General features: G+C 41.6%; 1 protein-coding gene across 3 annotated transcripts; it reads left to right on the top strand.

Annotated features, from left to right (window-relative positions):
• Positions 1 to 9,028: 9,028 nt before the first annotated feature.
• bsnd (barttin CLCNK type accessory subunit beta) lies at positions 9,029 to 24,405 on the top strand. Of its 3 annotated transcripts, XM_041208695.1 has the most exons (4): positions 9,029 to 9,441; positions 19,939 to 20,042; positions 21,898 to 22,002; positions 24,068 to 24,405. In XM_041208695.1, the coding sequence occupies exons 1-4, from the start codon at positions 9,265 to 9,267 to the stop codon at positions 24,069 to 24,071; spliced, it is 390 nt and encodes a 129-aa protein (XP_041064629.1). In that variant the 5' UTR covers positions 9,029 to 9,264; the 3' UTR covers positions 24,072 to 24,405. The 3 variants fall into 3 exon arrangements, 2 of the variants coding, with proteins under 2 accessions (XP_041064629.1, XP_041064628.1); XM_041208694.1 differs by lacking the exon at positions 24,068 to 24,405 and having other exon boundaries at positions 21,898 to 23,479; XR_005945545.1 differs by lacking the exons at positions 9,029 to 9,441; positions 19,939 to 20,042 and adding an exon at positions 21,230 to 21,334.
• Positions 24,406 to 25,904: the final 1,499 nt, after the last annotated feature.

Below are 25,904 nucleotides of genomic sequence, written 5' to 3'. Positions count from 1 at the left end.
CGGCCCGCTTCTATCTCCTACCCAAAATCCACAAACAGAACTGCCCCGGTAGACCGATTGTCTCAGCTTGCTCCTGCCCCACAGAACTCATTTCTCGTTATCTTGACTCCCTTCTTTCTCCCCTTGTCCAGTCCCTTTCCACCTACATCCGTGATTCCTCTGACACCTTATGTCACATCAACAATTTCCAGTTCCCTGGCCCCAACCGCTTCCTCTTCACCATGGACATCCAATCCCTCTACGCCTCCATCCCCCACCAGGATGGTCTGAGGGACCTTAGCTTCTTCCTCGAACAGAGGCCCGAACAATCCCCATCCACCACTACTCTCCTCCGTCTGGCTGAACTTGTTCTCACACTGAACAATTTCTCCTTCAACTCCTCTCACTTCCTCCAAATAAATGGTGTGGCTATGGGTACCCGCATGGGCCCCAGCTATGCCTGTCTCTTTATGGGGTATGTGGAACATTCCTTGTTCCAGTCCTACTCCGGCCCCCTTCCACAACTCTTTCTCTGGTACATCGATGATTACTTCGGTGCTGCTTCGTGCTCTCGTCGGGACCTGGAAAAATTTATTAATTTTGCTTCCAATCTCCACCCCTCCATCATTTTCACGTGGTCCATCTCTGACACTTCCCTTCCCTTCCTTGACCTCTCTGTCTCAATCTCTGGTGATAAACTGTCCACCAATATCCATTACAAACCCACCGACTCCCACAGCTACCTCGACTACAGCTCCTCACACCCTGCTTCCTGTAAGGACTCCATCCCATTCTCTCAGTTCCTTCGCCTCCGTCGTATCTGTTCCGATGATGCTACCTTCAAAAATAGTTCCTCTGACATGTCCTCCTTCTTCTTTAACCGAGGTTTTCCACCCACGGTCGTTGACAGGGCCCTCAACCGTGTCTGGCCCATCTCCCGCGCATCCACACTCACGCCTTCTCCTCCCTCCCAGAAACATGATAGGGTCCCCCTTGTCCTCACTTATCATCCCACCAGCCTCCGCATTCCAAGGATCATCCTCTCCCATTTCCGCCAACTCCAGCATGATGCCACCACCAAACACATCTTCCCTTCACCCCCCCTATCGGCATTCCGTAGGGATCGCTCCCTCCGGGACGCCCTGGTCCACTCCTCCATCACCCCCTACTCCTCAACCCCCTCCTATGGCACCACCCCATGCCCACGCAAAAGATGCAACACCTGCCCCTTCATTTCCTCTCTCCTCACCGTCCAAGGGCCCAAACACTCCTTTCAAGTGAAGCAGCAGTTCACTTGCATTTCCCCCAACTTAGTCTACTGCATTCGTTGCTCCCAATGTGGTCTCCTCTACATTGGAGAGACCAAACGTAAACTGGGCGACCACTTTGCAGAACACCTACGGTCGGTCCGCAAGAATGACCCAAACCTCCCTGTCGCTTGCCATTTTAACACTCCACCCTGCTCTCTTGCCCACATGTCTGTCCTTGGCTTGCTGCATTGTTCCAGTGAAGCCCAACGCAAACTGGAGGAACAACACCTCATCTTCCGACTAGGCACTTTACAGCCTTCCGGACTGAATATTGAATTCAACAACTTTAGGTCTTGAGCTCCCTCCTCCATCCCCACCCCCTTTCTGTTTCCCCCTTCCTTTTGTTTTTTTTCCAATAAATTATATAGATTTTTCTTTTCCCACCTATTTCCATTATTTTTAAATATTTTTAAATCTTTTATGCTCTCCCCACCCCCACTAGAGCTATACCTTTAGTGCCCTACCATCCATTCTTAATTAGCACATTTGTTTAGATAATATCACCAACTTTAACACCTATGTGTTCTTTTGTTCTGTTGTTTGTGACATCTTTTGATGATCTGCTTCTATCACTGCTTGTTTGTCCCTACAACCACACCACCCCCCTCCACTTCTCTCTTTCTCTCTCTCTCCCCCCCCCCACTCCACCTTAAACCAGCTTATATTTCAACTCTTTCTTGGACTCTAACTCAAGTTCTGTCGAAGGGTCATGAGGACTTGAAACGTCAACTCTTTTCTTCTCCGCCGATGCTGCCAGACCTGCTGAGTTTTTCCAGGTAATTCTGTTTTTGTTTTGGATTTCCAGCATCTGCAGTTTTTTTGTTTTTATCTCCATGGGATGAATAGAGCTTGTGAGAGGTGCTAAATAAGTTCAAGTCTTTTTCCTTTTTAATTCTTTTCACCAGCCCAAATGCGTTGGCCACCATGAAACAATATGCAGTAATTATGCCAAATCAAGGGGTCAGCATCATTAAAAGAAAAAAGAAGATTTGAATTTATATAGCCCCTTTCATTACCTCAGGAAGTCCCAAAGTGCTTTACGGCCATTGAAGTACTTTTGAAGTGTAGGAATTGCAGCAGCCAATTTGCACACAACAAGCTCCCACAAACAACAACATGATAATGACCAGATAAAATAATTTTGTGATGTTGATTGAAGGCCAAATATTGCCCAGGGCACCAGGAATAACTCCCCTGCTCTGATTCAAAATTGTGATAGGGTATTCTTTACAGACAGCTTTGAGAACAGTTGGTGCCTGGGCTTAACATCTCATCTGAAAGATGACACCTCAAACTGTGCATTCTCTCACAATTTCAGCCTAGATTTTTGTGCTCAAGTCTCTGGAGTAGGACTTGAAACCACAACTTTCTGACTCAAGGTTGAATGAAAAATGACCCATAGCTAACAATTAATTAGCATGATTGGAGCAGGCAGCCTGTATCTGTAAGAATGGAACAGAGGCAGCCATTCAGATTGACTGGCAGATGTCAGAGGCTTTTGGCTACTCCAACTGGCTGGCAGGCTGGAGGATCAGGAAATGCCATAGGAAAGCAGGTCAGCAATTTTAAAAATGCTCCCCACTAAGAAAGGTCGGTATACCTGTTAAAAGATTACCTCTGGAATCGGTTAGCTTTGCCTTTGTGATTTTGGGACATTTTCAAGGACATCAAGGGACCTCCAGCCAGCTGCCCAGGGCCCTGTTGAGGTCTTACGAGAGTATAATGAATTGGATTCCTGGGATAGTTCAGGAACAGAGCAGACACATGGGAATTAAAATCCACCCTATTCTGTCACATGTATAATGCAGAGCTGGTGGGTCTTCTGCCTCTCCAAATATGTTTGATACAGAGATTTTCAATAAAGACAATTGATTTACTTTACAGATTGTGTCTCAAATATTTATAGTGTTTTTTTTAATAACTGTGATTGCCACACCCTACACATTACATAACATTACCTGTGAGCAACACTTTGTAGCGGAAAACATCCAACTGCATCATTAATATGGACTGGTTCTTTTGAACTTTGGTTAAATTTCCATTGTCGCAAAAGTGTTTATTTCACATGTTGAAAAGCATGCATGGAAGTGCCTACTCTATTTTCTAGAAAGTGCTGTACAATGGACAATCTTTCAGGTGGAAGATAATTTCAAGAGCTCAAGCATGGGAAGTGAATAGCTACTTCTGATCATTTTTGTTTTGGGTATTTTTCTGCTGGCATTTGTATTTGCGCCAGTTGGCATTCGGTTTTTGTTCAGTTCCCAGTTCCTTTTACTGGTACTAAATGCTTTTCAAAGGGAACTCTCTGAAGTGATGTATTTTGAAGAAGGGGCCCTACAGAGGAATTCTAGGCAGGGCATTCCACCCATGTGATGCTCTGTGTTTTCCTGCTGGTGTTCATGCACCCACATCTGCAATTGGAGTTGATATAATCTTACATCAGCAGACGTACTTCTAGTGTCAGATCCTCTTCCCAAAGGAAGCTTCAGAGGCTAATTCCTGATAGTATCATTATGTTCTGTTAATATCTGACTAAGCATCATGTTGGATGATTTTACAGAAGTACTTCAAAGTGATTTACATGTGTTATGAACAAATGTATAATTTTAAGTTGAATTTATATATGTGTGTGTGTGTGTGTTAAGAAAAGTAGAAATAGTTTTAGTTTCATTTAGGTCTTGTTTATGAACCTTGGTGCCTGGGAGTCTGGATTGTGACCAAAAGGTTTCAGGTTTGTAGATATACATTTTCAATTAGGTTTTATAACTGCTGAAGTGAAAGAGATGTGTTGAAAGGGGTAAAAAAGTTCAGTAATTTTGGAAACAAATAACAAGGTTGGAAAGCTTTACTGTTGCCCAACGACAATGATCCAGTGACACAGTGACAGAAAAAGACAGGAGTGGAGAGAGAGAGACTTCAGTGTGTGTTGGAGAGAGAAGATGGGGGTTAAGCTCTCTGAGATGTAAACACTTCAAGGCTATTGGGACTGTAGTTAACTGAATAATCAGTTATCAGACTCAGTAAAGTGATCAGTTTAGCAAAGGTGCTATTGGAAGACTGAGTTTGGTGAACTCTTTTTTTTTGCCTTGCAGTTGAAGAAACTATGAGTTTAGAGTGTGGTTTTTGGGTGTCTTGAGGAGAGACACAAGTGGATGAGAAGCATGACTCATCCTGAAGATGAAAATTAGAACCATTAAGTAATTGAAGACTGTGTCCCACAGCAGGCTTTCAGAACTGCAGATGTGTATTTAATTTCCTTTTGGCTGGAACAGGCAGTCTGTAAATGACACAAAAACATAAAATGCTGAAAAAATTCAGCAGGTCTGGCAGCATCTCTGGAGAGAGAAACACAGTTAATGTTTCAATTCTCTTCTTCCAGCGCTCACAATATTTTGTTTTTATAATAGTCTGTAAATGACAATGTGACACAATTTCTTACAGGGGTAAGGGAAAAAACGTTTAATCTGAGGTGCAATGTAATTCAGGGCAGTTACTGCTTGTAATACACAAGGCAATTTCCAGTAATTTAGTGGAGGGAATCCGCAACCTGACTAATTGTCATTCTGTTGAAAACAGTGGAATGTAAATCGAGGGGTGGGGGGCACAGTGCTATAGCAGGTGGGGATTTGGTTCCCCTGATGATTGCCATTGTGGTCAGACTGAAGAGTTATCCAATAATATTTTGTCAGAATGTCAATAGCTCCTAGACTGAATGCAATCGTGTTTTTGTAACCAGCGGATAAGAGCAATGTTAGTAAACCCTGTTAGTTTGTTGCTAAAGTTATTTCATGAAGCAAAATAAAATTACCATAATCAGTGAACACATAATATTAGAAGAGTTCAAAACACATAAATACAGTGTTCATGAGGAAAACACTACCCAAACCAAATTAATGCAGTTTTCTGGTAACTATGTGCTTACTTAAGTTAAAAACCTATCTAGCTAGTAATCATCCTCCTCTGGGATGGAATAAAATGGGAAAACTGTGATTAACTCAACTTTTTAAAAATTAATTCATGGGATGTGGGCTTCACTGGTTGGGCCAGCAGTTATTGCCCATCCCTAGTTGCACTTGAGAAGGTGGTGGTGAAATGCCTTTTGAACCCCTGCAGTCCATGTGGTATAGGTACACCCACAGTGCTGTTAGGGAGGGAGTTCCAGGATTTTGACCCAGCAACAGTGAAGGAACGGCGATATATTTCCTAGTGAGTGACCTGGAGGGGAACTTCCATGTGGTGGTGTTCCCATCTATCTGCAACCATTGTCCTTCTAGATGGTAGTGGTTGTGGGTTTGGAAGATGCTGTCGAAGGAGTCTTGGTGAATTCCTGCAGTGCATCTTCTAAATGGTACACATGTGTTTCCATAACAATTTATTAACCCTGTAACCTATCAACCTTCTTTTATCACCTGTAGTTTAAATGAAGGTTAACATAGCCTTGAAATAATTGGGTTAATGTGCAACCTCAAAGAGCGGAATGAGAAATTCCAGACAAGAATTTTAAGCATTCACATTCTATTAGGGTGCCTGCTTTGAGGGAAGGTTGCTGATACAAAATGTACCCTGCTGCTTAATTGACTGCCATGGGAATTATTTAAAGGACTATAGGACTAGGGCATGGGCAGGGTGGTGTAACTATGCATTCTTAATGAATCACATTATGATTAGGTTTTGCTGTGGTTTCCTATTTTAGCAGAGCTTAATGAGATTTTAAAACTTCTTAAAGGCACAGCAACCAGGCCTACTAAATGGAGCAGCGCAGCATTCATAGCTATTGACAGCTCCTGCAGCATATCCAGAGTCACGTGTGTTGTGACCAATTGTCCATCAGTCTGAAAGAAGACCACCTTGATTTTCATATGAGGCTATAGAGCTTTTGCTGGATTCTTTCTCCAATACAGCCTCTTCTGAAAATGAAGGTGGAATGACTTGATAATGAAATCCCCAAGATTTACTCTGCTTCAGTGAGATTTCTTCTCATCAGAAACCGATATCCATTTACTTGGTGGGCCAGAAGCTCACCCACAGAATGTGAGTAATGGTGATTCTGGAGTTAGAGAGAGGTCAGCATAATAACAGTCAGCTATTTAAGACTGAGGTGCTGACCAATTTACCTTTAAATAGAGGCCCTAAATGAAACTCAGGGTTAACATTCACAGCAATTGTGAAAGCCCTCTATTAAAACAACAGGCATATAATCATAATTAAAGAGGTGAAGTTATTCCAGCATTAGTAACAGTTGTGAAATCACTCATTTAAAACTGGAAGCCCTAGAGTTTAAATTTAAACATAAACTGTAATTTTATAGAGACTATAAGAAGCCTTTCATTGCCATTATGGATCCCAGGGTGGTACTGGTTTTATAACTTTCTCTCTCCGCACAAAGAGTAAAAGCAGGAGAAAACTGGGAATTACTGTAAAGTACATACAGGCAGGAGAGCAGAAGATCATGATCCCACCAAGAGATTCACCAAAAGCCAAGAATTGGTCACCCTACAGATGCTCACAAAACACAACCAAGAAAATGAAGTATAAAAAGTGCAGCATAGCACAATGCATCTGAAAGACAGTGCAAAGTAGCAGAACACTTCTGTTTCCATTCTCAGACTGTAGGCATGACCAACATTTATTGCCATCCCTAGCTGTACAATTAGTGATTTGCCAAAAGTGAGTGACTTGCTAGGCTACCTCAGAGGTCAGTTAAGGGTCAGCCACCTTGGCATGGCCTGAGGTCATTCATAGGACAGGTTAGGTAAGCACAGCAGGCCAAAGGGCATTAGTGAAATGGTTAGGTTTTCATGATAATTTGGCAGATTCATGGTTATTTTTAACAGCCATCAGTCTTTATTTCCAGTTATTTTAAACTGGATTCACATTCTCAAATTGTTATGGTGGTATTTGAGCTCACCTTCTCTGGATTATTAGCCCAGGCCTCTGGATTACCAATTCAGTAACATAATAATATACTATCACACTTGAATTGATAGCCAATACTTTGGCTGAATTAGTGCAATGTTGTAATTATTGTAATGGACCTTTAAGAAAGTAAGAACTTGCATTTATATAGCAGTTTGCATGACCTCAGGAATTCTAACATGCATATACACAATGAAGGACTTCTGGGGAAGAAATTTCCTGTCGGTGAGCAGGAGTAAAATGACGTACAGTGATGTCGAGTGGGCGTCCCGATGTTACCGTGAGTCATTTAGATTGTCAGTTCGGCGGATGCACAGCTGACATGGCTGCACGCCAGCCAAACTGTCGAAGGCCTGTTAAGGCCATTAACAAGGTAATTAAAGTTGTTTAGAATGTTGCCTGTCCTACCTTAAGGTTGGGGGGCAGGCGAAGAGCCCAGGCGGCCTTCACATTTTTCACGGGTGGGATGAGGTTTCATGAAGGGTTTATTTATTAAATGAAAATTTTTGAAAAAATTAATAGACATCTCCCAGCTCATGTGACAGTTTCACAGGAGGATCATGGCCTTAAATTTTTTTTCACCTTTATTAAATTTTCCAGAACTTAAAATAATTTCTGCGCTCTTTTGCGCAGGCCCCGTCTCAGGCAAACCATCCCACCCCCGCCACCAACATCCGCCCACCCCCCGCAGCCCACACAGAGAGCGCTCAGCGCTTCTGGGTCTGCGTCACACCGGGTTGGCCTTAATTGACCTGCCCACATAAAGTGGTGGCACGCACCCGATTGGGGGTGCCGATTGGGTTCGCGCTTGCTCCCACCTGCCCCCATACAATGCCCCCCCCAGCGGGTGGCGGGGGTGGTGGAATTCAACACTTGAAGTGTGTCACTGTTGTAACATAAGGAAACGTGGCAGTCAGAGGAATCTGATGGTCTGATTGTGTATTGCAAGGTCCCACAAACAGCAATAAAATAAAGGATTAAAGTTGCTTTGGTGGTGATGGTTAAAGAATAAATATTGACCAGGGCTGAGGGACAATTCTGCTTCTCATGTTAGATCAGTGCCATGGCAGATGGGTCCTTGGTTCAATGACTCATCTGACGGACAACACTTGTGACGGTGCAGGACTCCAGTCAACCTAAATTATGCATTCAAGTCTCTGGAGTGCAGCTTGAACTGATCTCTTCACTTGGGAGTGTTTAAAATACAGAAGAGGTTTAAAAGTCACCTGATGTTCCCAGTTACAGCTCTTAAGGACTGTGAGACAGTCTGATAAACAGGAGGCAGCTTTATTATCATTATAAATAAGTGGCAATGGCACATGGAGCAAAAGGTGAACGAATTCAACTCTGTGCGATGGCAAATTTTTGGCATCTCATTTATTAAAATGTCAAAAGCCATCAGTAAATCAGATAAGATTTACTTTTGCGTGCAAATTGTTCAGCAGGGAAGTGTATGTATAGTAAAATTACCCATAGTTTGAAAGATTAAATATTTTGAATACAAATAGCTAATTAGAGACGTCAAGTTATTTATGTTCCTGAACACTATGCCCATTTTTCCTTTTAAATGTTTCACTCATTCCTGAAATGAATATATCCATAAACGCAGTGGTAAATACCACCTATTTTTTAAAATCTACCTGAAATCTGTGTTTGTGTAAACTAGAAAGTATTCATTTGAATGCTGCCATTTTATCTTTGTTATTATAATATGGAGAGTTATTGAATACATTCCTAATGGCTGAATGCCTGGAGGGAAGGTTATAGCTAACGGCTATAAAGCTGCAGTGATACGTGAGTTTATGGAGCTGTTTGTGTTCATTAAGTTCATTGGAGCTGACTGGAACAAACCTGAGCAAGACTGAACTGTGTTTAATCTAAATTAGAAACACAACAGATTTAAAGGAGGCAAATATCTGTCTACTGATGAAATTGCAGCAGGGCAGATCATACTAACTGATCTTAAACACAGAAGGAAGCAGGCTTTTCTGTGCATGTGAGGAAAAAATACATCGTCCCTTGAAGGGTTTCTGAAAGCATACCAAGTGGCCAGTTGGCGATGGAAGAGGACAAGACATTTCGCTATGGTCTCATTGTTCTGGGATTCTTTCTGATAATGGTTGGAATGTTCATCATGAATGTGGATAAGCCTGAGGTCTTTGCAACTTTCTGTTCCATCGGGATTCTGATGATCGTTGTGGGGATTATCTGGAGCATTTGTCAGTGCTATCCTAAGGTACAGGAAAGAAATTATCCTTAAGAGACAGGGATGTGTTTTTAAGGGAATAGGCAGGAGGGAGTGGGAGCATTTTCAGCACAAGAGGGGATAAATTTTGGAGAGAAAATGAATGAGAAGAGATGCAAAAAGAATGGGTTAAAAGACAAAAGCAGTAAGAAAATAGTGGATGCAAGGTTTTGTCATATTTATTTGACAGATAGGAAATTGCTACTGTTATGACAATTGATCTTATTGACACTATTTTTCATAGCTAAGGAGGGACTTTAAAAATGTTACTTATTGTTACCCCAAAGAAGTGAGACCAGCATTTATGATTTTTTTTAAAGGTGGTTCTCTTAAAGCGCTTTGAGATCTCTCATGGAGTTGCTCACGGTAATGACAGTGTGTAATTCAACTGCTAAAATGGATCCTTGTTTAGCCTAACCTGTCCCTTTAGGGCAACAAAGTTCAATTGCAAACACATTCTGGTAAGGGAACCTGGAAGAGTACCTTGCAGATGTAAAGTTTCTGGGCAAAATAAAAGGGAAGTAACTGCTTTGTTTTTTTAAAATACATTTTAGACCCTAAAATGTGACAAAAGATAGCACCTTTAATGTCACAAAACATTCCATGGTGTTTATGTTAAGTGCGTGTTGAATAGTCAATAGTGCGATCAATAGTCTCAAAGCTTTCCTATAGATATCAGTAATGCAAATAAATGTAAAGTACATAAGAAGCAACTATGTATACTTCATGAATGATGTTTAAAAACTGAAAATAAATCAATGCACAGCTTGTCCAAACAATACACAGCAGCAATCAACAAAGTTAATGTGATGTGAACTATATGGCCAAAACAATTGAATGCAAGTCAGAAGAAGTTCTGATGAAAGTATTCACTGCTCTCATAAGGCCAAACTTCAAATGCTGCAATTGGGGTGTTGGAGGGAAAGGGGGGGAACGGAGGGAGTGTTGGGTTTTTTTTGAATAGATGAATGAAAATGGACCAAATTACCTTTCTCATCCCGTAAGTATTTTGTCATCTTGCAAAATCTCACATGGCCCTGCTTAGTTGGAATAACACTAACACATTCCAGATCTTTTTGTTACAAGAGTTGTTACAAGAATTTTGTGTCCAGGTCTGTTTGCTGAGAAAGAAGAGAGATATTCAAATACTGGGGGCAGTATAGGAAAGAGCCACAAGGCTGATTCCCTAGGGCAGAACTTGCACTCCAATGTGGGCAAAAATGGCGGTGGGTGGGCATTTAATTTTGTGCAACCAGCATGCAAGCCAATTTGCCGGCACCATAAGGCCCCAGCCATTTTAGGGAAGGCCAAGTCAGGGGCAGAATGGCCTCCTGCCTGCAAGTGGCAAGTAACCAATTAAGGCCTTGGATCAGAGATGGATGGAATGTTTCAGTCAGCCTACAGGCTGGTGTAGAAGTGTGACAGCTGCCTAGAGGCAGCCTCTTAGCAGCAGACCAGGCGGCCAATTCTCCAGGCAGACTCTGAGACCACCTCTTTACACTGCCACCTGCCTACCTGGCCACAGCTATGGGTGTCAGCCGTTCTGTGACTATTTTATATCAATTTTTTTACTGTTGCTGAAAGGGTGCCTCAATTGAGGTGCCCTCTTTTTCCCTTACCTGCATCAGCAAGCTGCAGCTCCTTCCCTGCTGGTGGGTGTCCTATCTGTCCCTCCAGCTACAAGGGCCCGCTTGCCATCATTAATTGATTGGTGAGTGTGCCCTCAGGCCACAAATTGGCTAATCAAGACAAAATCACTGTCAGTGATTGTTTCCAAGACAGTATGGGGTCAAGACCTGCATTTCACCTGACTTTGAGGTCCCGACCCAAAACACAAAGTCCTGGTCCAGGTTTCGGCTCTGGGGTTGGGTGCATAGAGACAGGAGAGTTCCTGGCTCCACGCACCCGACCTTTAAAAATGGCTGTCCAGATGTCAGATTTTGGTCCTAGGGATTGGGAGGCCGGGGGTGCGGGGGGTGGGGGTGGGGGGGGTGGTTGGTGGGGGTGGTGGTGGTGCGGAGGGAGGGGGGAGAGAGTGAATCTGAAGTTGGGGAGAACAGAGGAGGATATGGATGTTGTCTGGGCAAATGGCCTGCCTTGAGGCTCCAACACTGTGTCCAAAGTTTAAAAATTAAAATTAAAACATGAAGCATCCCTCCAGCCCTCACCCCCTCCATCCCCAACAAACTCCCCATGCCCCTATCATGCCAACCAATGCTCACCACTCAACCCCATGGCCCTCTATAGCCCCATGCCAACTTAGTACTGACCTCAGCCTTCATATCCTATTTCTTCATCAATACTCCTATCTTCCAAGTGTTGAATAAACCGAACTCGACCGAAGCGGCAGATTGCTACAAGCTCAAACCAGCTCGGATCCTTAAAGAACGTCCCTTTCGCACTCAGGCAGGTTAGAGCTTCTCAAAGTAGCTTTGGGACCTACTACTTACTGAAATTTGACAGCTAGTGCACTGAAAAGAGGCAACTCATGCCCCCCCCCCCCCCGCCCCAATACACACACACCATCCTTTGCCCTTACACCTATCATGCCAAGTCACCTAATATCCACCAGATTTCAGGGCCCATGCAGCAATGAGATAAAATAAAATGTTATGAAATAAAGTTCTAAGTGTCTATTGCGGACTTCACTATAATGACAAAAAAATAACTCTTTCATAAAACCCATTTACTACATTTACATTCCTTCAACTAAATAAAGTCTTATAACAACAAACATTTCATTCAAGTGCACAATCCTTTATAAATACAAGCATTGGAATTCATTGTTCCACATTAGAGTCTATAATCACTTGTAGCTATCAATAAACTGGAAATAGCAGGCACCCTACTGTGATAATGGTTGGTTGTGAAATCAGTCATACAGCATAACCCAGTAAGGGAAACCTTCAGGCTTATGTCAACAGACAGAATGAAATGGCAAGCAAGCAATTTTAACACTCAAGCATTTGTTTCAAAGATTTAATGGGCAGAACTTTTAAAAGCCTTGACAGTTTTAACAGGTCCCTTTAACAGTTTCCTTTGACAGGTGCTTCTGACAGTTTTGACAGTTGATTTTAACAGGTCTGTTAACAGTTTCAATGAGCATGGCAGAAATGCACTTTTTAGTACACATTTATGCCTACTTTTAACAATTCCAAAGGGCACTGATCTACCCCAATGGGCACCTGACCTCTATCAGAGGTGTCCTGGGACCAGATCCAAAGGGCTACCCTGGCTAGCCAACGAATCCACAAAGTTCAGACATACTCTTACCTGGTCTAGTCTTCACAATCTAGGTTTCACGCTCCTGGCCTACCAAAATCCTACTTCAGTGGAGGCAACTGATGCGTTAAATAGCCCGCTGCCTCTGTAAAGTGTGTATGTGCGAAACATGCCCCCACCTCCATTCCTGCCTCCGCAAAAATGGGAAGTGCTATGTTTGGAGGCTTTATGATTTTCAGCCACTTCTGCCACTTTCGCCACAATGGAGAGGCTCTTTGTCATGGCAAAAATCTGGGTTCCTGTCTCTATTGTTAGGGTAGGATTTCCCGGTCAGTGAGCAGGGGGTGGGGGGGCAGGGCCTGCTCGCCGACGGGTAAAATGACACGGGATGACGCCAAACGGAATTCCTGACATCATCCCACATCACTTCAATTTTCAGGTTGACGGGAGCTCAGCAGAATCAGCTGTGTGTCTGCTGACCTGTCAATGGCCAATTGAGGCCATTTAAAAACTTATTAATATCATTAATGAGCCTGCCCATCCAACCTTAAGGTTGGCGAGCAGGCTGGGAGCCCTGGCGGGCTTCAGAAAAAGCATGAAACCTCTTCCAGGGGCGAGATGAGGTTTCATTTAGGTTTTTAAAAATTTAATAAAAGTTTAACTAAAAGAGATGGACATGTCCCAACTCATTCGGAAGAGTGCACTCTTGGTTTAGGAAATTCCCTCCCCCTGCCCACACAGGGAGCACATATCGCTTCCTGGTGGACGTCACGCTGGGTGGGCCTTAATCGGCTGGCCCACGTAAAATGCGGTGCGTCTCCAATTGGGGGTGCCGATCAGAGGCGTGCCTGCACGTGCCCGGTCCTGAACTACCCCCATCCCCAGCAAGGGGAAAATTCTGCCCTTAGTGTTTGTTCCAAGGGAGAAAGGTTACAGCGCCACCTCTGAAGCAAGTAAAAATGACAGGCATTCACATAACACTTTTTTTCAAGTGTGGCGCCACCTCTGGAGAAAGTAAGATCAAGTTTTACCATTACATCATTCCCACTGATTACAATAGAGGGGAAGGGGCAGCATCATCAACTCAAGGGCTGGGTTTTCAAAAGGCCTTGGAATCAGGAGCCTGTGAGGGGGGGGGCCTTTGAAAACTGTAGTTCCTGGAGGTCGTGTTGGGATCCTGATGTCTCAGGGACAGTCTCGAATTTTTAATTGGCCACTGGGGTGGGCTGGGTTGACGAAGTGGGGAAAGTGCTCGTTTCCAATTAACAGGCAGTAAGCTCCTTAAGGTGATTGTTAAGCAGTCCGTCGGAAACGGAATGAGATTTTAAAAACATTTCCTGGCAGCTTCAAACAGTCTTGTGCACATCAGTGCACCAGTGTCGGGTTCGCCCCACAGCTCGGATAACTTGCTTTGCACAACTTTTCAAATTTAATCAGTGGTTCCAACAAGCGCGGACACAAGAGCTGCTCCTGTTCTTCTCACCCATGGCCATTTTTAACTGCGTTCCACCTCATGAAGCTGACTGCTCTAATTGGCAAGGCTGTGGCAGCCCTCAACATAGCTGCTCCTGCCTTTGTCATTGGTATCAGCCAAGCAGTTCCCTCTATCTAGAGGTGCTCGGTGCCTCCAATTGGACATCAGGTTTGCCTCCTGGCCAATAACGATCCTGCTTCAAGAGAGACACAGCTCCAGAGGATTGTTGGGATCCAGACTTTGCTACCTTGTCAGAAAACAAATTGCTGGATGAGTACCTACAACTTTCTGGTGCGCTGCCTGTCCTTGGCGAATTTAGATCTGTACTTCCTTTGCTTTTGGATCGCTATGTGTGAAATACGACATCAGCGTAAAAGGGTAGTTTAAAATCCATCTTTCAAACTTCAATCAATGTTCTGTCAGCCACTAGGACCATATGTAACAGCAGCATGGTAGCTGACTCCTTTATGGGAAATACCAGGTTTCTGCATAGTGTCTTCCACATCTGGGATCAGATGTTCAGGACGTTTGGGAATATTTTAACTTCCAGTATGTTGGTAGATAACTGTCACTTTTCATACAGAATGAGACTCATTTTACCACAAGTAAAACTGAGCAACAGAGGGCACAAAGCTTATGTGGCCAAAGAAAGAAATTTATGTAGACCGCGTTCACTCCATTTTTCAAATTGAGCTGTCAGCTACAGAGTCCTAGCATATGTCCAAATGTTTACTCAATTTTTTTGATGTAGTAACAGCCACCCACTACAAAAAGTAATTCCCTTTGTGAAACATTTCAGGATTTATCAATAGGATGGGAATGCTGTACAAATATAAGTAACATATTAATTCTTCAAGCTTGAACAAAATAATTGCTGCATTCTGTGAGACGTTATCACTGGGGAAGGCTGTCGTTTGCAGGGCAACTTTCTTGTCCAGTTAAATAAATGGGGAAATTATGAGCTGGTGAATGTACAAGCGGAAAATTCCCCAAACAGAGGTACAGTGATATGTCAATTGATCAGGTCAGTGGAGAGATGGGGTATTTCGTGAAAGATCACTAGGAAGTCTAAACAGCGCTCAAAGTATTCATCATGGTTTGTTATTATTATTACAACAAGAACAAGCTGTTATTTGAACAATGTGGAAAATAATTAGCACCACTGCATGTCCAAGCACACATGGTATTAGATGGATCTCATATTTCAATAGTCAAGGTAAATGCTAAGTTGAGGAATAATTGACACACATATAAGTCTCTGATATTCAGTAATGATGTGGAACATAAACAATGGAAGACATGCAGCAGTTTGTATTGCAAACAGAGTAAAGTGTACAATCAAGACAAATCACTGAAAGGTTACCAAGGTAAGCTGCACAGAATGACATTTCTACAAATAGTCATGCTCGGTGAGGCAATGACTTCATTAAAGCAAGTGACCAAATAGTCTAAAGTTTAAATTGATATCAAACTGTTATGAAATTCTGGATGTACTGAAGGCTTAGGGTATTTTAAGAGACTTGTTCAGCTGGACCCCACATGCTGCCCTTATTGAACTTTCCCCATCATCACTGCCACATACCAGTTAAGCAATAGAAAGTCACGCTTGTAGTCATCACCCTTCACCCTTTTATCCACTACCTCAAAGTGAACTGACTCCAATTGAAATCAAATTTTGATAAACTGGAAAATTATTACAGTATGTTTGTATTCAATGCCTGTGTTAAATCTGCTTGGTTTGAAGTCTGAAAGCGATCAAATCAAATCATATATGAAATCATCTTCTATAATGGAACTTTGGTTTGTGAAAGTAAATTGCATTATCTAAATATATTTTCAATACGCATTGACACAAATCCTCAAACTCTCATGATTGTTTTCAACATAAAAATCGTATAGTCTAGGAGGGATTTGGGATGGAACCCAGTTTCCCTAGATTTTCATTGCTTTCTGGCAGTAATGCAAAATTCCATGGGGAAAGGCATTAAAATACTGGCAAAAGTAGAGTCATACAATGTTTGTTTCTGGACTCTAAGTAGGGTTTCAAGTTCTTATTTTATTTGTTTTTTCCGAAAGTGGCTTGAATCTGCCAATGGAATTAATGACAAATCTATCATGTGTTTTATTTCTCCTTCTATGGTCACAATTCTTCTCCCTCCTCCCCTACCCACCATGCCCCAGCCCACCATCATCCTCATCCATGGTGACAACCTGTAGCTAAAATCTCCCTGCATCTCCACGCCAATGCTAGGAAGGCAGAAAATAATCATCATAAATGGCCCTGCCCACTTGCCACCTTGAAGTTATTAGCCTTCCCTAGCATTTGAGGCGAGACCACTGATGGTCTTGACTGGCAAGTAAATGTTGTGCTTCACCACATATCCATCAGCAAAGCAATACATTGAAACCATAAACCATGAACGCAACTTAAGATCGGTTTCCGTTTAGTTTATGTCCGAAAATCAGGTCTCAGTTCATAGGTACAAACAAATGGATAATTCAGGATTTCTTTTTCAAAAATTGAGACAAAAGTAATCTTTATCGATTAATTGAAATGACAAAGTGCAGGAGCCAGTTTTAAAGAAAACAACTTTAATAAGCTTTTCATTTTGTGAATGGCTTTTAAATTCATTGCATGGCCCAATCTAACACAGAGTTGAATGTCCAGTTGTTCACAGAATGGATGTATCCTTGGTTCATTCCACAGCACATATAGTACTTGCAGAAACAGAAACTTGCCATCATGCTCCAGCACACCCGACAGATAGATTCTTCTCATAACTGCAATGGGGCAGTATTGAATTGGGTATAATATTCACTTAGCAGTTTTCCTTTTGCCGCTAACTTACTATAGATTTGACATATTTGTTGGATTCAGTAATTGTTTAACCATAATAATGTTTGAGTAAGCACTCCCTAAACCACAAAAAAAATACATGTAAAACAGTAAAAGACCAACAAATACAGTAAAAGACCAACAAAAACAAATTAAAGATCAGATCTCTGGGGCTGTGGGTTTCTCTGCCATCAGCAGAGGTCCCTTTTTGAGTTCAGATGGTTAGATAGATTGGTCCTATTCTATATGGTGATACAGCTAACAACATTCTTTTTTTAAATCTTATTTACTGGGGCCTTTTGTCTTTGGATTTTATAAACCAAACCAATATATAATTTAATTAGCAGTACATAAATAATAGTCCAAAATTGAAAGTATTTGCTTTACAATAATAAGACCACATATAGTAAAGATATCCCTGGTTTTGGCCATTGTTAGGACCTTCACCGTTTTTTTTGGTTTGTTGGTTATAGTATAACTAGGGTCAGAAACCAAGAGAAGTGGGGAGCATACATCTGTGCTCCTGAGCATTAGAGATCTAACATCTCATATCAGTGCAAGGAAATCAAGCCAGTCCTTTATTATTCTGTACCAATTATTAGGGAGAGAAAATAATCCTCACTGCGTTTATTTTACTAGTCTAAAATCAATGCAATGTAACATCTTATGTCCCAAGGCCACGCTGAAAAATATTGGACCCAAAATTGTACCTAGTGTCTGGGGCAGCCGATCAAAGCCATCATGAGTCCCTTGCATATGAGAATGAAGAGCTCTAACGTCTATTTAAGAATCCCAGGAGTGAGCGACGTTAGACCTGCTCCCTAGGTGATTAGGATGTGAATGCGACCTAGACAGTGCAGCTAGGAAAGGTATCTGAATATTTTTTTTTAATTTCTGTGCAGTCAGGAGGAGGCAAAGTGTGGGATACCTGAGACCCACAGCCAACAAAAAAAAACTGCATCAGGTGACTTGTGTATGGAGACTTTTCAGGTGTTGCTGCCCACTCTGAGTATTCAGATAAAGCCTGAGAGCAATATTTTTGTAATCCTCACGCTAACACCTTCGGCTGCATGGATCATTCTCTACACACATTTGGCACGTTAAAAATGGCCAACAAGAATTTCTAGGCCTTTTGCCTTCCACACCACAACCACATTTAAATTGAAATTTTCAAAACCTCTTCTCACTCTGCATAATCTTTAAACTTCACCACCCCCCCACCCAACACAACAATCATAATATTTTGCCCTGCCTGTGACTTTTAGTACAAATGGCTCTGCTCTCACTTATAGTGTTATATCCTTTTATACCAAGCTTGTGTTTAACCAAAGGTAATTTTTCCCTCCACAATCTGCTGATAGTGTGTGATCATTCATAGTATGGATTGACACACACCATGGGTTACAATTAGTTCTCCCGTGCTTTAATAGGAGTGTTCTTACAAAATTTGGCCCATGTTCATTGTTCTGCTGCAGGAACCCAGCACATCAAATAGGGATGTGAAATAAATCCAATCAATTAATCAATATTTCAGTTAAAGTATTAGATTTCATCATAACTGCCATTTGACTAAAGTTAATATTATGGCTTAACATTTCTTTAATTCATTCAGTAGTGCAAAAATAAATCCACCCCAATTGCACTAATGGAGGGTTGGTGGCATAAATTAAACAGAAAATCTCTCTTTTCTCATTCATTTTTCTCAGAAAATATGGGTAATGCTGGCAAGCTCCCATTTTTATTTCCTATTACTTGCTCCGTGAAGGCTATGGGCCTTCTCCTTGGAAGTTTGTGCTGATGGTGCTCCTACGATTGTGATAGTCAAGGGAATTCCAGCTTTATGGCATAGTAACAATGAAGGAATAGTGTAATAAAGCAAAATACTGCAGATGCTGGAAAACTGAAACAAAAACAGAAAATGCTGGAAAAGCTCAGCAGATCTGACAGCATCTGGTGAAATATGTCCAAATCAGGTTGGTGTATACCATGCAGAAAAGTTCCACATTGTCAACAAGGCAGGCAAGTTAACACACTGCAGACCGCTTCCTTTTCTTCCATATGCACCCTGGACATTAATACATTCTTCTTCCTTTTACAGAAGTACTTGCACAACTAATCCTTCACAAAGATCTTTAGTTAAGGGGGATTCCAACTCAGCATTTTGCACTATGTCTCCCTTTACAGCAATTACATTTACAACTCTAAATCAAACTTGTATCCACCATGTCTCCCCCATGTCAATTAGTACACCTTCCTTAATGGATAGTCTTACTTTTATTCGCTTTATTATCTTGCAGGACAAAACAGTGCATAATGCCCGCTACAGACCCTCGAAGGGAGCTTCCTCAATCTTAGGTACCTCACCCACTTAAGGAGAATGCTCTGCAGCTTGTGGGAGGCACTCAGCTCTTGCATTGGCCGATGGCAAGATTGGCAGCATTTTGCTGCTGCCAGGGTGCAGCGTAAATACCTGTGTTGTCATTCAGGCATCCCTGAGAAGCACCACACAGCCATAGCCTTCCACCCACTTCTCTGTCTCCTTAATCCCAAGAGGGTGATGATCACCAATTCCTAGCTTCTTTCCTAAGGCCAAGTATGGCAATGGGTGTCACAGGAGGAAGGCGATTTTGGTCAAGAAGATAAAGAGGGCCAAGTCACCCAGGACTGTGAGCTGCATGACATTGTTTTCTCAGGACAGCAGCACATGCTAGGACTTCAGCTGTCCCCCTCATAGAACGAAGCTAACAAGTTTCAAGAAGGGTTCAAGACAGGTCAGTTCACTCTTGTGCTACGTTGGTTAAATTCTGAGATCAGATTAAAAATTGAATGTCCCTGATATTCAGAGTTTTACTTCTACCATGTACTAAAATGTGAATGTTTTCTGATTTAATTGCAGTAATGGTTCACAGTGGATTTTTAAAAATGTGATTTTCTGATAGACAGATTTATTTTGTAGGTCACGCTCGTCCCACCCATCGAGTCAGACACAGAGCACTTGTTTCCACAGAAACATCAGATCTCAGTCTCCATGTCAGAATCTGGGGCTCCTCTCAAATCAAGGTAATCAATCCTGAATGTTGAGTTATGGATGACTGTTGAAATTCTTCAGTGGAGAGGACTTGTTACCTACCGCTTTCTCTACACACCGCTGATCTCATTGAAATTAATCTGGAATTTATGCAAATGAGAAATGTGGATCTTAGGCAAATACATTTTTTACATAGACTTTCAGGTTAAGGCACTTCAAGTAGCAGCACAAACAAAATGGTATGATGTAACAAAGCAGCTCATGGACAGGACTGGGGAGGAGGGATAGGTCATACAAAACTTCCATTGTATTTGAAAAGATTTGTTGATGACTAAAGCATATGATACAGTGAGAAGTTATGTCTATGGAACAAATAATACTGTTGTGTCCAATCTCTAGCCATAGTGTGCATCTGATCTGGAGCTTTGTGCCCAATTCCTGGCTATACTGAGAGTAGGCATTTGATTCCTGTTCTTAGACATTAGAGAAGTTGGAAAATTTAGCTTCGATTTCTGATGCTCTAGCAGCGAACAAGCATCTATGTCCCTGGAGTACTAATGACCTGTGTGAGGTCAATCCTTGGGAATATCCTGATACATAAAATGAGAAGATGGATAAGGATAAGGAAAGGCCATTATAGCTCAGCATTCCAGAAACTTGGCTTGTACTTTACCCGAGATCTATTTCTGATGGTGATTACTTTTTGTGTGAAGAAATCAATGTTAATTTTGCCTTGTCACAATTTTGGCTTGCATCTCTTTTCCTACTATTGTGCTTTAATTTAGATTTAACTTTACTTTTTTATAGTTTACCACTTCATTTACTTCTTTGAGGTCCCTTTTAAATCCTCTCTTTCAAAGCTTAAAGATTTTGTATCCTCATAATGAAAACTCAAATCTCTCACTCTAGCGACCAGTCTTACGACTCTTGTCGCAATACTTCCAGGTCTTAAAAAATCACCCTCGTTGCCTAGTGACCAGGACTGGACATAGTACACTGGGAGATAAACACCACTGAGCCCCTATAACTATTATTATACCTATAAATATAATGTTTATTTTTTCAGCTCCCAGAGTCCGTACACCTCTTGTGCAGAAGCTGAGCAATATGAGAAAACTCTCCTTTCTTATGGGCAAATCCAGCAAAAAGGAAGCAGCGGCAGAGACTCCCCTGGAGTGAAGTCTCCGCCCACCTCACTGCAGTCAGAACACGTGGATGTGGAAGGTCAATTTTCTGTCAAAGCAGAGGTGCTGGTCCATAGAGACTCTGAGAATGGTGGGGAGACCTGTTCCGGCTGCAATGACATAACCCTTTCTGGTGGAACGTGAGCTATCTTTCCTTTTTACATATACCTTAAATTTGATTTCCTCATCCTCTCACCAGATCTCCGATCCGTGCGCGTACAAGTTCCTGACTGGGATTGAGTAAACAATTGAAGGCGAACAGTTCAGAAAGAAAGTTTTTTTTTAACCTTCAAAAAACAAAGGTTATGCATGCACAATTTTCACAATTTAGTCACTCGAAGATTGGGGATTTTTATATACCACACTGATAATACTACTTAAAAGGAATAATTTTGTCAAAGTTTGTTAAAGGTACCTGTTTCAAATTAAGTCTGCCTACCTACTCAGTTTAGTAGCCTCAGTCACTCCCATAAGCAGTTTGTGTACTTTGTTGACTCATATTGACTCATATCGTACGTCTGTGCACGATACTGTAACAAAGAGGTGTGGTTGTGACACTAATACCCTCTGAAACACATAATCATCACGTCTTTCACATGCGTACTTATTTATTTAACTCCTATTGAGTTTATTGCAGCCTTACATAGAAATTGATAAAATCAGTGTTCAGCCTCATTAACCTCCTTTCTCTATCTTTTTGCAGCAAGGGAAGAGGATCCATTGGGGCCCCTCTTGCCACATTCCAGGAAGATTTCAACACAGCAGACAGGCCATCTTCCTCAAACAACCTGTCTCTTCTCAGGCACAGGTCAGTCCTCCCCTCTTGTTCCAGAAACAAAGGCCAGAGCCACCCAGCTAAGAGTGAAATCGTCACCTTCACTGATTCGGTGCCCTCTGACAGTCCAAATCTGTGTAACCAGCTGGCCGCCAGTGCCTCTAAGAGTGAGCAGAGGGATGTCACAAACCTTGCAATTCCACCGCCTTTTAAACTTGAACAATCAGCATCCAGGGAGAGTCAGAAGAAAGAGGGCCAGGTAGAAGGTGATATGTTTTATGGGATATGTGATGAAGTGTATGGAAGAAATCTTTATATTTCTGAGGAATCAGAAAATGTCGAATGCCGCTCTGATGAAATTTCTGTATAAAGTGCGCACCATCTTCAATATGTTATTCAATAATTACACAATGAAGACCTGTAACTCCTCCCTATTGTCTCTGAGTATTGAACCCTCTTACAAAAATACATGTAAAAAAAAATAGCTGACTAGACAGAAAGCTAATTACAATTCCTTGAATCATGACTTTTTTAAAAAAAAGCTGTGCAAATAGTGAGCTTCATTCTTTAAATTATTATTCAAAGATGTTAGGATATTCATTCATAATGCACATTAGATTGTGAACAGCAAAATTTCTACGTCCTCCCTTCTCCCATCCATTTTATTAATATACACAGGGGGTCCCAGCGATTTTTTTTGGGTGCATTTTCTGCCACATTTCTTGGGATTGCAGTGTCTAAAGTGGCAATAAATAGTCTCTAGCACCGCTGTTCCCTCCAGACAATTCCAATGGCTTACCTGGTGATTGCCTCAGTCTCACTCAAGATCTTCAGTGGGAATCTTCATTCCAATCTTCATGGGGCTTCCTTCCTTTTAAGGTCCCATGACTGATCTTCCCATGTCGCTGTGACACTGTCGGGATTCTGCTTCCTCTACTGGTAGGCTCCCTCTTAATGGTCGAGCCAGTTAGGTTTGAGCTGGAGTGGACATGGACGGGTGGCAGAAATACAGAGGCCCCAGATCTCTGCCCCAAAGGGGAGTGTCCAAGCCATGATGTCACTCCATTAGTACCAATTTGAATATTCCCCATCACATTTGGGTGTATCTATTGATCTCCATCATGTCTAGGGGAAAGTTCCAGAGTGATGACAGCCAGCAAGGAAGCGAAATGCATCCATAGCCAATTTTATGCCCTGCCCAACCCTAGACGTGCCCCAAATCAGATGGTATCTGAATAGAAAATTTCAGCTCTTATGTGTATTCTCTATATTCCATCTGTTTTGTATATTTACCACTGTGCTGCATCCTGCAGCTTACTGTATTCTGCTCATATCTTAGAGATAAAATGAAGTCCCCAAGCCAGTTTTATACTTTTTAAAGAATTATGCTGAACAACTAGGAAACATTTGCACACCAGGATAATTAATTTTTTAAAAAGCTATAACCAGGAGATGGTTTTGACATTAAAGAAGCTCTTTATATTTTCATGGTTGTTGTGCTGTAATTGTGCCTCATTAATCTGATAACTGCCTGCAATGGTGTTATTTATAGAAACAAAATTAAATATCAAAGATGTATTATTGACTTATGTATTATTGACTAGTAAAGCAGAATGAACTATTTTTCAGTAAAGCCACCACTTCATGCCAGCTACCAGCTATGCAATGATTGGCAACCAAAAACAACACGAGAGACACAAGATATCCAATTGGTTCCATTAGCCATCTCAATGGACCATATTTTAACCAATATTCACTTTGAGATAGAGGCTTGCTATTTTTCACCATTTTGCTTGAAAGCATTTAGTAGGTCTTCAGCTGAAAGGTAAATAACACATGCAATACCATGGCTATGGTTTCCAGGATGTAAGCAAACCTGTATTGGCAAACTATGAATGAGCAGGACAGCAACCAGATCAAGAAGATAGAGATTTTTAAATCAGACTTTAACGTACAAAGAAATAGCAGAGTAACTATAAATCATAGGAGAGCACAAGAGATTCAAAGACTGGGAAAACTTGACATTGTTCAAAAATAAAATGCATTTTAAAAGCTTTTGCTTTATTCACCTACAATTTTTCTGATGTTTGCTTTGCAGCTAGGGTTTCATACCTTTGGGATGTTCGGTTATGCTCTAAGGAACCATGGAATGTGTGAAAAGTTATGGGAGATCTTGTTCTGCATCTGTAATATAGAAAGAGCAATGCAAGAAAATGAAATCTTGCATTTGAAAATACAAAAATAATGGACAGGAAAAGACCAAATGGTCCATCCAGCCAGTTCCATTCAGAGTTGTTGAAGTCTCAACCTTGCTCTTCTCATTTAAAACCTTCCTTAAAAACTACCCTCTTTAATCAAGCTTTTGGTCATTCCAACTAATAGCTCCTTTTCTCAGCGGTGGTCGGATTACACCTCTGTGAAGAGCTGCAGGATGTCTTTCTGTGTTAAATGCTTTCTATAAAGGCAAGTACTTGCTTTTTTCAGATTTTATGCAGATGCCCCATTACCTTTCCCCCACAGCATTTCTCCCATCCGTATAGATCTTACAGAGCTTATCCACCTAACAGAATATATCTTTCACCATTTTAAAAAATTCAATCATGCCCACTTGAAGTCAACATTCCTCCAATGAAAAGGGTCCTGGTTCTGGGTGCATAGCCGGGTCACTAAGAGACCTAAAGTTAAGTATATTTCTTCTTCCCCTCCTCTGGACCTTCTCCAAGACTTCAAATTCCCTACCATGTGAGGGGACTAAAACTGCACATAGCATTCTGAATGCAGCAGACTATAGCCTTGTTAGGGTACGTATCACATTTGAAGATTTCTATTGAATGGCCCTAGATATAACATCCCAATTTTCTTTTCTTACAGCCTTGTAACATTAGTTGTTGACTGTCAGTATTTGATCTACTATAGCCTAAGCTCTCGCCTCACAACCTTAAGTGGGTATCCTAAATGATGGACATATAAATGCTATTACACTGCTTCACAGCCTGCAACCGTGTTAAACAAAATAACTTCCCTCGAACAGCATGCACTTCAAAAAACAAGATTCCCTTCATACTACTACAGTATTGCACCAAAACAATAAAGGCACCATGGGGAAGAAGTTAGTCCCCTTTGTACTCATTTTCTATGCACAAATCAAGTTGTGAGGACCAATTTGCATGCGCATTCTCCCACATCTGATTCACACTCCCCACCTCCGAGGACTTGACTGGTTCGCCATCTGAGACACTTAACTTTGAGAAAGTCCTGGCTGGTGAGCTGCATTGGAATGCCCAATTGTATCCGTTTGTTGGTTTTATGGAAATAAGGCCTGTGGTCCATTTCTGGGTTGTGTGCTTCTGTCTTTGGGTATGCATTCCTAACATGCTGTCCACATCTCCACTCAAAGCCAATGCATCAGCCTATGAATAATAGCACTGTACCAAAGTTTACCTAAGATAAAGGTGTATGGAATTCCTAGTTTGTGTGCAGTAGTAAAAATAAATAACATATTCAAGGTTGACACGTTCCTTGGTTCTCAATGGTTTTATAAAGCGTTTGAGCTTCACTTACACACTTCTGTATTATTTTCAGTCTTTACATGTGTCGGACGCCCTCAATCAATGGAATATTTAATTACCGCATAATTTCCTTGCTAGATAATCATCAACAAATTACTTACTGATCAGATTGTTTGATTCAGTTGGTAGCATCAGCCCCTCACGAACACCAACTTGCATTTTTATAGCACCTTTAACTATGTAAAACATCCCAAGACACTCAAGTTATAGTTTGGTTCAGTTGGTGGCATTGCTGCCTCTCAGTCAAGGGATTGTGACTTTGAAACCCATTTCAGGAATTTGAACTCAAACTCTAAGCTGACACTTGTGTAATGCTGAGTGAGTGCTGCATTGTCAGAGGTGCTACTGATCAAAAAAAATGTTAAA

The sequence above is a fragment of the Carcharodon carcharias genome, chromosome 16 (genome assembly GCF_017639515.1).
Source record: "Carcharodon carcharias isolate sCarCar2 chromosome 16, sCarCar2.pri, whole genome shotgun sequence".
NCBI lineage: Eukaryota > Metazoa > Chordata > Chondrichthyes > Lamniformes > Lamnidae > Carcharodon > Carcharodon carcharias.
The sequence above is the reverse complement of the archived record's forward strand: the minus strand, read 5'-3'. Positions and strand labels throughout refer to the sequence as shown.